Raw genomic sequence first — 18569 nt, 5'->3', positions numbered from 1 at the left:
CACCCTGTACACGTATTCCTATGCTGGTGCTAAAGAAGTGCCCCCCCCCCCCCCCGTTCCGCCGGCCCTTCACATAGGCCTACTGCTACTAGATAGTGATCATTCATAATGTTTGGACGATGACGATATAGGGGGGGGGGGGGGGTATCCCGCTAGACCGACACCCACGAGTTATACAGCCCACGAGTTCGACATTGAAAACGGGTCCATGCTGAGTCATACAGCTCACGAGTCATACAGCCCATGTATGAGTTCGACACTATAGGTAAAAACAGCCCACGAGTTCGATCGAAAGGTTCAACACGAAGCTTAATGTGTCGGTCTCGTGGGCCTTGCAGTTAGCTTAGTGTCGAACTAATGGGCACTCGTGAGCTGTATAACTCATGGGCTGTATATGACTTGTGAGCTGTATGACTCGTGGGTGTCGGTCTCGTGACGTGTACCCGATAGGATAGGCCCTATACATTCGATCCGGGCCCTACATGTGCATCGTGCATCGTCATGGACAAAAAGCCGGATCGAGCTTCTCTCGTTTGACTCATTTGGCTGAGCCCACCTCAGTCTTTTTATTTTTATCTGCTTCTATATAAATAAGTTACACAAAATTGGGGAGCAGTTTACCTCAAAACATGACACACTTTGTGTCACAAAATTGTATTAGGGGCCACACTTTTATTGTCTCTCCCCGTAGTCATGTGTAACGTGTACATTTTCTTTAGAGAAAAATATTAGGAACCCATTTAAATAGTGGGCAAAATTGAGGTGTTATAGGCCTAACTATACGAGCAGTAAAAGAGGGTTAAACTAATTACCATGTAAAGCGAGAAATGAGATACAGAAGCGCTTTCATTGAAATTGGCCCTTTGGGCCTATTACTAGCATATATTTGAATACAATTCTCCTATCAACAGTAGATCAAAACTGACAATTCAGCGGCACACCAGGTATGTTATTGCTCCTGTACTAAAACTAAACACATACCGCGGCCGTAGTGCACAGTATAAAATGTGACCGTGAATATGCCTACAATTTCTGTCTAGCAAAATGCTTGCGCTTGTCGTTGTATCATATACGCACAAAGGGTTTCAGAAAATAAGTTTGTCAGATTAAAGGACAAGTTCACCTTCATAGACATTTAATTGGGTTATCACTAGTGAATGCAGCAATGAGTAGAACACGTACAACAGTGAGAGTTTGAGCAAAATCGGACAATCCGTTAAGTTATGAATTTTTGAAGTTTCTGCTCAGTCACGGCTGGATGAAAAAACTACCGTATAGCTTGTGATGTCACATGAGTACAACGATATAAAGAAAGAATAAAGAAAATTCAACATAATATTATTTCCATTTTTCTCCCATAACAACAGAACTCTCGACTTCTCTCTTTCAGAAGGCAGTGGGAATAATATTACCCTTAACATACGCCAGTAGCAAGTCGAAGAGCTGTGCACTTTATTCAAAAAGTAAAGTTTTGTGAAATTCTCTTTTTATTTTCCTTATATAGCTGTACGCATGTGACATCATATGTGGGCCTACTTGTAATCTTCTCTTCCAGCAGTGACTGCGCAGATACAAAGAACGGATTGTCCAATTTTCCTCAAACTTTCACTGATGTATGTGACAGTGTTCTACTAATATTGCTGCATTCTCTCAATCCTTTAATGAAGGTGGACTTGTCCTTTAATAATCTCTGAGCTGCCGTTGTACTTTTCTTGGAGCTCTTTTCTTTTTCTTTTTTAAATAGATTGTACGATAAGGTCAGTTCGACCTCTTTCCACCTCCCTGGTTCGTTCGATCAGTGGTTGCGCCACAGACGATGGGCGAGATCCGTTTGTTACATGTGTACTTAATTATCTCGCCGCACACTTTACGACTCAGGATCGACTAGACGACTGAGAAATTTTGGATCTGAAATAAACAAGCGTATTATTTTAAGGGACGTATGATTTACTTCAAATCCAAATTTAAGTCTAACAGTTAGCAGTCGTATTAAGTCGCATACATACTGACTGAAGTACAACGTACACTTTGTACAGTTCGCCCTGATCCGGATATCCGGCGTAATGCCGCGATCGATCATAAGAGTATCCGTATACTTTACTTGTACTCATCACCGTCGATGGTACACGTACGGTTGTACCATGGAGCTACTAACAGTAGCTCCATGGTTGTACCACAGAACTAAAGAGTTCTGTGGGTTGTACACATCACAGAACTCACATACGTGGTTCGGTTACGTGGTCTGCTACAGTCCCGATCCCGTCAGTGAGAAAGCAATCGGTATGTACGAAAAGTTGCTACTGTTATGTATGCCTGTGTAATCATCTCTTTATTCATGATGTACTTTCTGAAGTAAACATAGGGAATTCGAAGAATGTAAGATGGGCTTACTTTTATTTTGTGTGAATTTTCGCAGTTGTTTAAGCTGATAAGGTAGGAAAACCAAGGCCGAGCGCATGAATAGGCATTGTAGTCCCATAAACTATAAACGATGTTGCTAGGTCGTCAACAGGCACTCCCATCCATGCATATGCATGGCCATGCATGTAGCATAAAATAAACACACCCGTACACGGAGTCGTAGGACTGGGGTAGGAGAGCTCGAGAGAGTTGATTGTATCACCGGACGTTTTTTTTCTTCGTGGCTCTGAATTCCATACTGAGAGGATGAAATTTCAGTCAAAAATAGCACAAGTTGTGTTGGCATACTTGTGAAATAGGCCCCACTTGCACTACTGCTGCTTGTCCGTACCAGTTCGGGAAACCCACTCACAAGGGGGGCCCCTCCTTATAAGTAACCCGCCCCCCTTATAAGTAACCCCGTCCCCCTTATAAGTAACCCCCGGGGCACCCCTTATAAGGAGTCTCCACGCTTTTTTGCAAGGCTAAGGCAATGCAACGCGAAAATGAAAGGACTGCGGCAATTTGCTTGATTATGTCCATAAAGCTTCACAATGCTTGAGTGCAGACGTGGCGACTGAGTACATGTACACAGTCGCCACGTCTGCACTCAAGCATTTGCCGCGCCGCCGCGCCTGGCGACACTCACGCCAGTAATCGCTCGCATTTCAGCATTCGCATGGGTCGTTTGACATCGCATTTAAATCCATGATTTTAGATATGATGCCTCAAACCGATTTTGCTCAAATTTCGTGAGTAACTAGGAAACTTGTGAAGCTTTATGGACATAATCAAGCGAATTGCCGCAGTCCTTTCATTTTCGCGTTGCATTGCAAAAAAGCGTGGAGACTCCTTATAAGGGGTGCCCCGGGGGTTACTTATAAGGGGGACGGGGTTACTTATAAGGGGGACGGGTTACTTATAAGGAGGGGCCCCCCTTGTGAGTGGGTTTCCCGAACTGGTACTAATTTATACGGCGGCTCGCGCCCCACCTGAGGCTGGCTGTTTTGTGTTGAGATTTATAAATTTACATGTACTTGTGAATTTGCCCCACCGTGTGGCGTTGGTAGATAAGCACGGCGGTGGCATTTATGCGACCATCCCCTATAATTGTGTACAAGGTCAAGGAGCGTCCCGGGGGTTAGACGGTGGTGGTGGGGCTTTCTTCCACAGTATACTACTAGTATTTTACACTTGTATGTAAGATTTACACATAATTTACTAGTAATTGTATACAATACTCGTGAATGCGGCCCCACCAAACAACGCGTTACGCGAGATTGGCCGATTTGCACAGCATAGCATCTGTCGTCCTGCCTTTCTCCCGCTTTTTTCTTTGGTCTTCTTTCTTGGAAGGACTCCCTATATATATAATGTCCCTCTATATCTACTAGTTTTAAACGGCCAATTTAACCAATACATTGCTACCTATTCCCTAAACCCCAATCCAAACCTAACCTTGCTTGCTATTGTAAACGCACATGTGCACGCGCACTGTGGTGCGACCGATTTCATAATTTTGCCCACAAGTTATTCACAAAGGCTTGAAAATTACAAATTCAGCAAATTTATGAAAATTATTCACTCCGATTTTTGGAAAATAGACCTCTCAGTGAGTCAAATACTCCCCTCTCCCAAAAAGTTGTCTTATTGTGCAGTGGAGAATTGTGTTATTCAATTCCGGACACGCTTTTCATAATGGAATCAACATCTTTCGCACCTTATTCTTTGCGCCAGAATCATAAATCATACCGCTTGAATGGCTTTACATATTCTTACCGAGCGGACAACAAAGAAAAAAATTGGCAAATTAGGCTTGAATTTCATATTTTATGGTAAATTGTCTAACTTGAACATTGGAAACAGTTCATGCCATAAAAAAAAAAAAAATTAAATGTGTGAAAAATTAACAACTTCTCAATCTCAGGTAAAATGTGAATTTCTTTGCGTTTTCACATGTTTATGCCAAGTTTTTTGCAATTTTGGTCCATACAACATTCTGTGAGGCTAATTTATGAGGTCTCGGGCGTATTGAATGTCATTAGTAAGCAAAAATGTGTGTGTCCGGAATTACCATTCTTATGAGCAGAGCTACCAAGTCTCACGCATTCTGCGTGAGACTCAAGCATCTAGGGGCCATCTCACTATCTCACGCATGGCACCCATTTTTCTCATGCATCGGCGAAGTCTGCAACTTGGGCCTATAATAATGAGCATAGCTCAAGAGATTAAAGTGATAGTTGCAAATGAAGGTATATTTTTCTTTTGTCTTTCAAAATAAGTAAAAAATAGTCACTTAAGTATGCAACTGATCGCACCATTAAGAGCTAAAAATTGAAAAAGCTCCCTACTGTGGGAGGCAACAGGGGGAAAACACCTCCCATACCCTCACTCGCGCGCACATTAGCATGCCGAGATGCCGAGTCATGAAAATCTCACTCATAAAATTTTTTTGAACTTGGCATCCCTGTATGAGCATGCTGTCCAGTAATACCATATCTGTATATACGTCCGTGTATCCTAGCTTTCAATCATGTTGTATTGTCTTGTTGGTCTTCCTATTCATGTGCTTTCCCATTTTCTATTGCTCACTAACAAGGAAATGACCAAAATGTCAAGATCAACGCCCGATCCAGAGTTTGTCCTGAGGGGCTCTAAACATCCTGTCAGCTGTGTCAAGTTTGCTCAGCAGGGATTGTCTAAAGATGCAACATATGTTCTACTGTCGGGGTAATCATACCTATGTAGATCTATTTATCAACTGCCTATGGATACCTATGATATCATAATTTCCTACGTATGTTCTGCAAGCAGACTACATTTATTTCCCATGAGTGACACAAAATTACTCCGTTCTTCCAGACTCACAATAAAAGTTTCTTTTGATGTGTCTTGACCTTTGGTCTCCCAGAGCTACAGTTTTTATTCATCCTTTTTTTTTTTACATCAGTACACACAATTTCTGAAGAAAAAAAATGGCAAGAAATTGAAAAATCTAGGTCTTTTCTCAATTCCACAAAATGCTATCAGATTTTGGACAAATACAAAACAACCATATTTTTGCCTCTGAGGTCTGCCCAACTATCTAAAAGTATGTCACCTGATCAATATTTTCACATGCACACATGAATATATATATATATATATATATATATATATATATATATATACATATATATATATACATATAAAATATATATATATATATGTATATATATATATATATATATATATATATATATATATAAAATATATATATATATATATAATATATTATATATGTATGTGTGGGTGTGTGTGAATAACTATTTTAATTTAAGGGATCGCACAGTTTTTGTTGAGACCTAATTTCAGGTTTCTAACATTTTTTGGTGACATAATGAGAAACTTCTTATGAAATATGAAAGAACATGTTATTCTATGAGGAATTCAACGTTTATTTGACGAAAATTGGTTTTGAAATGGCTGAGATATCAAAAAAAGATCAATTCTGATAAAGTGTGGGACCCACACTTTCTTACGATTGCTTTGTTTTACTTTGTTTTGGATATTTCAGTCATTCCAAACCTGATTTTCATCAAATAAACTTTGAATTCCTTCAAGAATGGTATGCTCTGTACTATATCACAAGTGTTTTCTCGGTATCTCGCAAAAAGTTAGAAGCCCAATTCTCATCTCCACCAATACTGTGCCATCCCTTTAAACTATTAAAGTATACTTGGTACACAATGATGATATGCAGACTGCAGTTTTACTTTTAGCTTTTGCCACTGCAGTTACTGCTCATTTCCTTACACCAAGAAGGTAATATGCATATTATTTGCAAAATGAGGTGGAGACTGTTTTGATACATTTTATATTTGTGATGAAGAGTAATGAAGAAAGTTTTTCTATCTTCAATAGGGAGTTGTTGTTGTTGTTTTTTTCATTTTCTTATGCCACTGAAGCATTAGAGCCCAGTAGGATAGTCATGCTGTAACAGAACTAGCCAAAGCATATGTATCACATTCATTTTTATTTAAGTTTTAAATTGTGATGTATATGTTATAATCAGCCCTAAAATCAACAAATCTGTATATTTGTACAAGAATTGAAACAATGACTTGACTAGTGCTACAATGAAGCTATAACACTCACTTTAGATTAAATTTCAATTCACCCTTTATAAAGGTGCACCAGTGGTCAAGTAAGAGTTTGGGATCTGGCCAGCAGAAGGGTCACTAGCTGCTTGGATGGACATCATGGTCAAGGAATTTTGGCAGTAGAAATGCTGAAAAATGGAAAGGTAGCCAGGTAATGTCCTCTTTTGCCCAAATTCACAAAGGTGGTACAAATGAAACCATGGTTTAAACCATGGACAAAAACCATAGAGTGCCAAGTGTCGCACAGAATATTTCATTACAAAATTGGTCATTTCATTGACAAACTGACCGTTTCGTTAACAAAATTATCATTTCGTGGACGAAATGTTCATTTAGTTACAAAATGTCATTTCGTTACAAAATCATCATTTCATCAACGACATGACTGATTTCATAACGAAATATATATACCATGCGACACTTGGCGCTCCATGGTTGTTGTCCATGGTTTAAACATGGTTTCATTTGTACCACCTTTGTGAATTCAGGCCTATGAGTCTTTCTTACCTTTATGCCATGTTTTGTTGGAGTCTTGTGGCAATTAAGCTCTGGAAGATATCCTCTCAGATTTGTGAGAATAAAAGCATGTGGGAGCTACATTATGGATTTTGTGACTGAAGTCTCTTTATAGTAATCCACTTCCCAGTGCTTTTTAGTGATATTGCTGGGGGTGTATGTGTGTGTGTTTGGGTTGTTTGTTTGTGTGTGTGTGTGTGTATTTGTGTGTTTGATATTTTGTGCAGAGTATGCTCACAAAAATATGCAGGGTTACTAGCACAGGAAATCATAGAAAAATAGATCAAATACCAGGATCAAATTCCTGAAATTCCTGTTTGTTTTGACAGCTCATTCCTCATTCAGGATTATCTTATTTGATGACATTGTGCCATCATCATGACTGGCCATTAACAAACATTTCATGGGATTTTCTTCTTTGATTGATTTTGTTTTTTAAGTTCTTAGATCCTATTTTAGAGCACACACACACACAAAAAAAAATCTGCTATGGAATTGCAATGACAGCTTACCTCAGATGGGGGGGGGGGGGGGGGGGGTTGCTGAGATAGGGGGGTTGGAGTGAGGACTCGCCTGAGATAGGGGGCACATTGAGCAGTGTTCTGGATTGGAGGAGGCAGATCTCCACTTGTGTCTTGAGGCAAGAATAGCCTTGAAAATGCCCATGATAGGGGGTTCACAAATTTGAACAGGTCCTGAGTTTGGGAAGGGGGTTCTTTCAGAGGGAAGAGCATTCAAGTATCCTTTGAATAACTGAGTGTGTATCTGGTTGGGAGCCAAATGTCAGTTTGGTTCCATTTATTGTACAGTTGTATGTGTGTGTCCAAAAAAATGGCAGCCTTTGCAGAATGCTCCTCTAAGAGAGTGAAGGAAGTGAACTATAAGCATGAGTGTGATTCAACGATTACTGAGACAGTATATGCTGACATAGAATTACCATGAAGTGCTTTTAGTACTGTGCACTCCTGTTTTAACTAACAAGATGAATGAATTTATTTAAACAAAGTAAAAATTCATGTCCCAAATATATTGCTATATCTTCATATGCTTTATTTGTATAACAATGACAGAACTTTGATAAAACAAAAGTAAACTGCTGGTCCTAAGGACTTTGTTATAACAGGAGTTGCCTTTACCTACTGTATATATGGTGGAAAATTAAACAGACTAAGAACAGCTATTTTATACCATTTTTAACTTGACAGCCAGGGCCGTGATGGGTGCATTCGTACCTGGGAATTGTCAGAGGGAAGACACGAAATACTTTCTTCATTGACTGTGGAGACAACTAATTTCTGCAAGTGTGAACTCTTTCAAGAACCAGGTGTGTTATTTAGGGGGAACAGCCTTACCCAGGGCATTATGCATGTGGTTAGCAATTGTTTTCAATATTTCTGTGCTACTTATGCATCTCCAAGTATCTGCATATATAGTATTCAGATGTCTACATAGTGCACACTAGTGACTTCTGTATGATTGTGGAGTGCTATCTGTATTAAAGCAAGTTGTGTAGAACTGCATTACTGTTGTGTAGCACTGGCATTCCAATACTCCATTCCTGCCAGAGCATCTATTCTAATAGAATAGTAGTCATATGCTGCACAATCAGACAGGGCTCCTATTTGTCAGAGCACTGAAGTAATCTCTACATATTAAATAATGTAGATTTTACTAGTGTCTGCAGATTTGTAGCAAATTTGTACAAGAGCTCTATTACTAGTAACATATTTCAACATGCACCATGGTATACAGAAATGATACTGTGAAAGTGGAAATTTTCGCATTGTTGAAATTTTCGCGCATTTCACGCAACCAGAAACTAGCATGAAAATAAAAGCACGCGAATATTTTTGCCTGCCATATATATGTTTGAGTAGTTGAGGTCCTGATTCCGCGGAATTAAAAACACGCGAAACTCTTCCTACCCAGCTGAGCGTGAACAATTAGTCGCGCGAAAATATCCACTTTTACAATAATGTGAAGTTCTGCTACCATAATTTCATATTGTTTAATAATCATTCCTTAGATGGTCTTCAGTGTGACATAATATGGACTTCTGTGATTGTTGTAAAATGATCTTTTTAATCAAACATGGATTTGCCTGTAGTATTATCTTAAAATTATTAGTCAGTAATGTCTCCTTCTCTGAACAGGATCATGGCGGTAAAATGTGTGTAAAGGTGTGTAATAATGCCTCCCTCATTTTACCCATTCCTGCTTCATAGCTTCTGATATAGTAGCTGTTCCAGGAGGCAAGATGTCAGAGGTCAGGATTGTGTCTCTTGCTGACTGCCAGACAATTGTCAGACTGTGTCCTCCAGAGGGACACAAAGCACTGGGTGAGAATCATTTTTTGTTTGTTTCCTTCTCTGTTTGTTTGTTTGTTTGTGTGTGTGTGTGTGTGTGTGTGTGTGTGTGTGTGTGTGTGTGTGTGTTTGTTTGTTTGTTTGTTTGTTTGTGGTCATCTCAGATATTAGGTCTTTGAGTGGTTTTGACTTCTTCACTCATTAAAGCAGAACAGTTGTGGTAATGGAGTGATGAAGACTTAATGCATTTTTTTTCTCTCTCTCTCTCAGATGGCCTATTCTGGCCACTAAAATCCAAAATTTTGAAATTTGATGGCCTGAAATAGAAGGGAACACAACAATCCATTTTTAAACTATTTTGCCCAATCGGGCCACCACAGATAAAATTTTCAGAAATTTGGTGGCCTGACATCAATTTTCAGCAGCCAAAAGGCCCACTGGGCCAAGGCTATTAAAAGTCAGGCCCTGCCTAACGTAACAAGACAGTTGGTGGTTGCAAGAGAGTCTGTTAATAGGTCATTCCATGAAAAGCACTCTAAAACTGGCAGATTTATTTTAATTATCTATTTATTTATTCCGTTTTATTTTCACAGGGTAGCCCTTTCAGTTAAAAAACTGATTTACAAAGGGGCATACTGCATAGACAACGATTCACTGCAGTAGCAGTGCAGTGATATGAGTGTAGTGCAACAGGAGTGTGTTTCTTGATGTGTGTGTGCCATTATGTGTTGATTGTATATATAGAAAGAAAAGACAAAAATGCTTCGTTTATTTTCCATGGGGGTAATTAAATGAGGCCACATTGATTTCTTATTCAACCCTTCACTTACTTTACTTTACTTCACTTACTTTATCTGTCACATTGATGTATCTTATGTGTTTGTATTGTTGTCACAGCTCTGTGTATACATGTTTTATTTAGTGAGAGTGAATGAATGAATGAATGAATGAATGAATGAATGAATGAATGAATGAATGAATGAATGAATGAATGAATGAATGAATGAAATGAATGAATGAATGCATGAATGCATGAATGGATGAATGATGGAAGAAAGGAAGGAAGATTATCGTGTTGATTGGTTTGGACACATGGACTCATCACATTGACATTCATTCCAAAGGTTTTTCAACTTCATTTTACAAGCTGTGTGAAAGAGCATCATCTTGTTTTCCTTGTCACTTCCTGTCTCTGATATGGCAAATCCAGAATTTGTCTTTTTTTTTTTCTTGTACTTGTAAATCTTTGTAGACAAGGATAAACCTGGTTTCAGGACCTCTTTTGTCAAAAATAATTACTTGGTAGGCAGTAGTGCTTCCGGCATGACAATGAAATTTGGTATATGTGACCGTGCATCACAAAACAAACAAAAATGCGCAGCCCTTGATCTTACGTGAGGACTCAAAACAGGTGAAATGGGTCCACAAAGTCAATCTTGAGATTTTCATATTTTCTGAAACAGCTATCTTTCTTCTACCTTATTTTTTAGTTTGGAATCATAACACAAATAGGAAAGTGTATATTCGGTACTTTTTCTACTACCCATTTTGGGGGAAAGTAGAATGATCAGGTATGTCTTAGAGGCCCCTTTCAATTTCTTCAAATCCTTTGCACACCTTTCACTTTCAAGTCTAATAACTTTTGAAAGGATACTGCCACTGCTTTGAACGTTGACATTAATCATGGACAGAATGTGTTAATAAAACATGCTCAATTTCAGCTTAATCTGAAAATCCCTTCATTGTTGATGTTCCTGTTGTTGACATCCTATGTTTTGTCCCTGTTATCACACAGCTAGCGTAGCTTGGTGAAAGATTAAGGGCTTGAGTAGACCCTGTACTTTATAGTTTTTTTTTAGTCTTTTCTCAGTTCACACTTTTCCAGAGTGTGTGCTTTCTTTCTAGTATTTAGGTAGGATAGGGGAGTCCATCTGAAATGAGTTATACATCATTTAATGCTTAGACTCTGCTCTATCAGAATCCACCCTTAACTAAAATCCATGTCTGGCGACTTTGTGTTGGTTTTGTGATGTAGAGTCACATATAATGAAGGGTGTGGTATTGACTTTGTGGTTGTTGATCTCTGTCGAAGAATTTTCTTTGAAAGCAGATTGAATGTTATATGTTAAAAATATCATTTCTTTGTACATTTGTATTCATATTTTTTGTTTTCAGGCATGCCAATGTGCATCAAATTTGTGTCTGAGAGGCAAATTCTCATTGGTTATGAAGATGGGACAATAGCTCTGTGGGATACATCTTCTGCTCACATTGTAAATGAGAAAAGGATTCATCTGGAACCAGGTAAATTGACCTTCAATTGCTTTTTTCAAAAGCAGTTTCCCACTCTATTTGTTGAGTGGGAAGATAAACCAGAAATCAAAGATTTTTGTTAAGACTATTGTATGTTGCCTCCAGGTTTCTAGATATTTGAGTTCTCAACACAAAACTTGCTGCATTTACAGAAACAATCAGCATGTCATATGAATCCACCTAATACTTGTGACCCAGTTTTCCCTCTTAACCCATTCCTTACGGGAACTTGGTATACCAGGTTCCTGTGGCGTCAAGTGATATATGGGAACTTAGTACACCAGGGGGGTGTTTCATCAACGTTTGTCAGCGCTGACAATTTCAGCAAAATCCATGGTTTTGATTGGCTGAGATGCTTTGGTCACTGACTGTTACTATGGTGATTCAAGTTGTCAGCGCTGACAAACGTTGATGAAACACCCCCCCTATTCGCAAAATGTAGACAAGAGTGCTTGCATTCCTAGCTTAAATTCATGTTTTTTTGTGTTACTCTGCTCAGTAAAATGGCTTCTATAGAAAGATAAGAGTTTCTCCCATCAATATCAGTTTTCTTTCTGTATGAAAACTGCATGTATCACAGTATCATTTGCATTTTTTTCTAATGTAGTGCGCATTTTTTTTTAATGTAAAACATGTATGAAGATGTACATGCCAGTAGAAACTTGCTTTCGCTGACCCAATTCAGGTGCCTACTTTGGGGAGAACAAGAGTTTTTCAGGCTCTATTCATACCTTGTGCCCGATTAATACATTCAAACCTGTCTTAGCAGCCACCTGTCTATAGTGGCCACCTGCTTATAGTGACCACTGAAAAATCCCCCACACGAAATTGCCTTATAATAGACCCTTTATAATGTTTTCACATGTCTAATGCGGCCAGCGGCCACTCATTTTGTATCCTGTGGTAAGTAGCTAACTGCATATAGCAACCACAAAATTCTAGCCATTAAATCAGCAATGAATATGTTGACTTTTACTTTCATTGCATGAATTCTGCCGAATCCTACATGTAGCTCAGTCACGATCACATACTAGACATGATAGACAAACTCAGCTCTTCATTGTGAAGAGTCGTCTTTCTGCTAACTTCACCAGAACATCTACATCTAGGTTTTAGTAATGCCGCTTCGAATGGATGCTTTAATTCAAGGCAACGACAGCTCCTAACGACATCTTAGAATTTTACCAAAATGCAGTTTTGGTGTTTTTGTGGTTTAAATCCTTTTGAATAAGGACAATGTCTGGGTATTGTTGTTTGCGTCAGCTTCGCATAATATCGATGCCCTCGAACTTGCTCATGAACCCCATTCATGCAAAACCGGCACAAACCAGTTCCTCAGGTTCAAAATGTTATCCTAGATATAGAGAACAGAAGTAGGCGAAAAGAAGTATATGAAGTAATTGTGCAAAAAAAAGAAATCTCCATTCTAAAGCTGCTCATGCAAACTTGCTGTTTTTTCAAAGAATGATATGCCTCATTTTATGCTATTATACAATGCAAGTGTTGAAATTCAAATGGTCACCAACTGGTCTATAGTGGCCTTTTTTAGTTCACCTGAGCTGAAGGCTCAAGTGAGCTATTGCGATCGCTATTCATCCGGCGTCCGTCGTGCGTCGTGCGTTGTCCGTCGTCCAGCGTCCCGTCGTGCGTAAACATTTACATTTTCATCTTCTTCTTGAGAACCCCTTGACTGATTTTCACCAAACTTGGCAGGTAGTATCCCTAGGGAGATAGGATCTCAATTTGTTCAAGTGGGCACCATACCCCACCTGAGTCAGTATATTGATGACTGTTGTTTAAAGTTTTTTCATGGGAGAATCAGGGGTGCCCTCCCCCCCCCCCCCCCCCCCCCCCCTTGGGACCCAAGGAAGCGGGATGGGATGGGGGGGGGGTCCAAATGCGGGCTTAAATTTTCATCTTTTTGCTGAAAACAACATAATGGATTTTCACCAAACTTGTCAAGTAGCATTCCCATAGGGATAAGATCTCAAAGTGTTTGCATGGGCACCATGCTTTCCTTGGGGGCCCCAGGGGGTCCAAACCTCCTAAATTTATAATGAATATTAAATAATATTTTTCTCTAGTTCTAATCAAAGTGATAGGGCTTTCAGTCTTTTTTCCCAAGCTGCATAATCCAACGTTCTATTAAGTACAGTGTACTTGGCAGGTATTTTTACCAGTGTGATGGAATATGTAAATGGACACCATGCCCCCATTCTCAAAGCTGCCCCCACCATAAGTTTCCAGTGTTCTCAGGTAAGAGTCTGCAAGAATGCATGGAAGGTGAATTTGCAATACTCAGGTGAGCGCGTGACCCCCCGGGTCTCTTGAGTGACCGCTATAGACAGGTTTGACTGTATTTGAATTGTTCAATGGCACATGTAGTTGACCGTGGAAAGGGGATGCATGTACCAAAAAGAATCTCGTATGGGGGCATTGGCGGCCCTCAGAAAATTGCAAGAGGAAGGGGTTAAGACTATTATAAAATGCCATTGACATTGTACATAAACATGTTGCCAATGGGTCGGAAAGAGCAGCCAGCCTTAAGGAAAGGGTTCCCTGCAGAGGCTGTAAAATGTATGGAAACTACAGTCCCAATAATCTGAGTTGTATGAGTGCTATAAGTTACATGTATTGCAGATACTAATAGATAAATAGCTGTAAAGAAAATGAATTTGCTGGAGCACCTAAGTAAAGATTGCAACTATTTCTTGACACACTTTCATTAATGGAACCAAAGTATATACTGGTATATTATGGTAATGAAATAGTCTCTAGTTTAGATACTGCCTTAATCTATTCTATTGGCTGATGACGCACATTCCAGCATATTGTGGATTGCTAGGACTCTTGAAATTCAGCAAAGTAAAGCTTTGTGTCAGACTATCTATCCAATGAAGTACCGACACAGGTGCAGGTGTATGTTGGCCTGATTAGGAGTTGCAGATGCACCCCTCCTCCTACCCCCCCCCCCCCCCAAAAAAAAAAAGAAAAAGAAAAAATGTTTAAATGGAAAGCATTTGTGTTATCAAAGCCTCATCACATGATTGCTTTGAATATGAATTTCTGTCCTTCAGTATCTTTGTCAGAGTCCATTTGATCTGTAAATTGTTCATTTGCGTCTCAACTGTGTCTTCTTATGTGCACTTAGCACAACACAATAGCATGCTGAGGAAAGTCATTCAAATTTGGTTTATACTCATTCTCACGCAGTGATGAGCTTGGAATTCGATGCAGCGTCCAGCCGTGGTGTGTCTGGTTCTACCACTGATGAAGTTATCTCTTGGAGGCTTTCTGAACAGGTAGATTCTGAGTCAACCCCCTAACCCCCAACATGTCACATTCATGACTGCACACCTCCACTGGAGGGGTGCATTAAGGGCTTAATAATAAATACAATAATCATGATGAAATGAAGATCATAGCCATGAGGCAGACTATATGGTCAGTTCAGTAGTTTTGTACATTACATGCAATGTCCAGCCAAGTCCAGTGCTTTTACTGGATAGCATCATCTAGTAAATGATCTGTTGACTCTTCTTGATTGAATGGACAAGATGATGCACGTCATATGAGAACACAGTGATATATCCAAATTGAAATGTACATACATATATGTATTTGCAATATGATGCTCCTGTATTAGGGGAATACAGTCAACCTTGCTTAAGTCCACCTCGTATTAAAGTTGGATAATTGCCTAAGTCGAAGGTCTTTTCAAGTACTCTTCTCTTTATATTCTATTAGTTTTAATACCCTCATAAGTTGAATTTTCTCTAAGCCAAAGCTATTTCTTCACTTCAAATAGAATTTTACTTTAATAGGCAAGATTGACTGCACTAAGCTGTGTAGAAAATATGTTCTAGTGTCATCAAAGGAATTTGTCATCAATACCTAAATTCTTTTCCTTATTCTGTGTTCTGATTCACTGTAGTGTGTTATCATTCAGACGTATTTTCTCATGTGGCAGGACAACCCATTTTGTTCTTCAATAAGATGGAAGACCTCATTGAAGTACTAGAAGTGTTTCAAGCAAAGTCAAATTTTATCTTTTTTTTATCTGATGTTGTATGGTTTGTACCAGAGTTTTAATTCTATCTTGAAATGAATTTAATGAAGCACATATTTTTAGAATCAGTCAGGGTACATGAATTATTTATCTATTTGTAAACATGAACAGGGAGAATTATCAACAGAGAGGAGCGTTGGTCTGACCAACCCTGGCGTTGCTGCTGTAGCCCTGAGGGAAGATGGAAAGATTCTAGCTCTGGGAGGATGGGACTCAAGGTTAGTCAGCTTCTGTGGTCAGACATAGCTATGAGTGCCCACAGTTCCATCGACCCATCATAGGTAGCCATCATCTTGTGTGGTCTAAACATAGCCAGTATTTTAACACTTCGTATATAGCCCACCAAAGGTAAGTCACCTCTTGTGGTCCAGACATGGTTCATGTTTGTAGTACCATTGGCCCACCTATGGTACATCATATAAGTTACCTCTTGTAGTGTGGACATAGTGCCAGTAGTCCCATTGGCCCACCAAAGGTTAGTCACCTCTTTTTGTCAGAGTTTGTTTTTTGTGGTACCATTGACCCACCAAAGGTTAGTCACCTCGTTTTGTTGGAGTTAGTTTTTTGTGGTACCATTGACCCACCAAAGGTTAGTCACCTCTTTTTGTTGGAGTTAGTTTTTTGTGGTACCATTGACCCACCAAAGGTTAGTCACCTCTTTTTGTCAGAGTTAATTTTTTTTTGGTACCATTAACCCCTTAGTCACCTCTTTTTGTTTAATATTGCGAATGCATTTTTTGATTATGAGTTCATTCAGACTCTAGTACTTGCCCTTTTTATTGTCATGTAACATTTTGATATAGGGTACAGTATATGCTAGAATGTAGGTACATTGCGACTGATATGTTAGCATCCCTCCAGTTGATTCATTTATTTCTTGGTCGACTTTTATTACTTTATTACTGAATTTATGATTTTCAAAACTGTACAGCAACATTGTTATGCACCATCTGTCTAAATCAAATATTTCCTCTCAGGAAGTGTATGATGTGTATTAAAAACCTGTATCCACACAAAGAGATCTCCTTTTCTAATATGTCAGCATCATAACTTCTGCAAATAATTTACCTGAAGTTTCCTCCCATTTTAAGAAACTTGGTGAAGTCTGTCAGGTTTGATTCCATGTCTTCTTCTTTTTGTCCAAAGAGGATCAGGTGAGGTGCATTCACTTTTTACGATGCATTTGTTGCTATCAATTGTAATATTATCATATCTGTACAAAGCACTATGTGGGTTCCTAATCTTTTATGCTACAGTAGCAGATCAGTGAACCAATTATTTATCAGACTCGGTTCATCGATATTGGTCTATACACTGTACCTGTTGTGCCAAGAGATGGCGCTCCACCTCTTACATGAATGTCTTCTATTCAAAGTCTTTTTTGTGATATTATTCTGTGTTAAATAGAGTCCGAATCTTTGGATGGCGGAAGTTGAAGGCACTTGCAGTCCTGAGCTACCACACAAAACGGTCAACTCGCTGGACTTCTCTAGCCACATGGACAGTGTAGGCTACTGGTTGGCCGCAGGGAGTAAGGACACACACATCAGCGTGTGGGCACTCTACAATGACCATCTCAAGACTTGAGGAAAGCTTTCAAATGAATACTAAGACATAGGAGGATGAAATTACATTATCGTGTTGGCATATGACCACATACACTGAAGACAGCTAGACCAGGAAGACAGCTAGAGCAGCATCATAGCTGTCCCTGTGTGAAAGTTCTGTGGATGTTGTTGGAGCTAAAAGTTACCAAATTCCATTCACTAACATTGATTAGTCAGCACAAATAACCAATAAAGGCAAAAAGTGAAAGAAAGATGACAAGTTTGTTTGTTTTTTGATGGAGCAAATGTCAGTTCAGCAAGTGGAGTAGGCAGGAGCCTAGTCCTACAGCATACTTGTGGTTTCAATGATGAGTACTGGCAATGATACACATGAACAGCTTTCAAGTGGTGACAACATACAGTCAAATTGTCAATTTGTAATGCCATGTATGAGAATGTCCATTAGTCATTGTTTCAACTACTGTTTTCTGGTGTGATGATGTATAACACATCTCCCAAAAAACATTCATTTTATACCTAAACTTCAGTTGCAGATTCGGGGGGGGGGGGGGGGGGGGGGGGGGCATACCGGGGTGCGCACCCCTTTAATTACTGTTAACATAGAAGATACTGTATAAAAGAATGAAAATGGGTGTTTCCCCTCCCTTTATTTTGTTCACAAGAAAATTGTGCTGAAGCCCCATTTTTTTTCTTTCTTTTTGCTTATCAGCTAATGAAACCCGGAGAGTGGCACAAAAATTGCCAGGGGTTTTTGTTTTGTTTGTTTTTATTTGCTTGTCTGCCAATAAACCCGGAATTGGCTCCAGAAATATTTTGCCCCCCCCCCCCCCAAAAAAAAAAAAAAAAAAATAATGAGGTAGTTATTTCCAGTATACAATTGTACATGTATTTTTTACAGATAATAAAGGAAAGTCCAAGTCAAACCTAGCTGTTAGGTAGCAAAAGGCTTCCCTTTGTGAAGCTAATTTTTTAATGAAATGGTAAACAGTTTGAAATATATGAAAGAGTTTGTTCGCAAAAAACCAATAAGTCCATATTTGCCAAATGGAGATATTTGCGATTAAAGGTCAAGAAGATAAAGAGAATAAGAAAATGTTTGCTTCTTTTGACCATTACTTCAAAAATGTACCTTTATGTAGTGACCAATATATAATTTAAAAGGTATTATTTGGTACTTTATGACAGAGACCGTACTTCAAAATCTTCAAAAATGGACTGAAATCGTTTTTTGCGAACAACTCTTCATATGTTCAGA

The 18569-nt window shown here is 39.1% G+C and overlaps 1 protein-coding gene across 1 annotated transcript; it reads left to right on the top strand.

The window, feature by feature from the left end:
* Nucleotides 1-2214: 2214 nt before the first annotated feature.
* LOC139720753 (guanine nucleotide-binding protein subunit beta-like protein 1) lies at nucleotides 2215-17333 on the top strand. Its single transcript, XM_071632105.1, is given in 10 exon segments — nucleotides 2215-2280; nucleotides 5000-5130; nucleotides 6571-6693; nucleotides 8264-8382; nucleotides 9284-9397; nucleotides 11540-11668; nucleotides 14891-14979; nucleotides 15858-15964; nucleotides 17154-17209; nucleotides 17212-17333. Coding segments are annotated over 9 exon segments (987 nt in total). The 5' UTR covers nucleotides 2215-2280; nucleotides 5000-5002.
* Nucleotides 17334-18569: the final 1236 nt, after the last annotated feature.

Source organism: Diadema antillarum, unplaced genomic scaffold, assembly GCF_040938485.1.
Source record: "Diadema antillarum isolate AM-2024a unplaced genomic scaffold, OU_Dant_1.0 scf00000133, whole genome shotgun sequence".
Lineage (NCBI taxonomy): Eukaryota > Metazoa > Echinodermata > Echinoidea > Diadematoida > Diadematidae > Diadema > Diadema antillarum.
The sequence above is the reverse complement of the archived record's forward strand: the minus strand, read 5'-3'. Positions and strand labels throughout refer to the sequence as shown.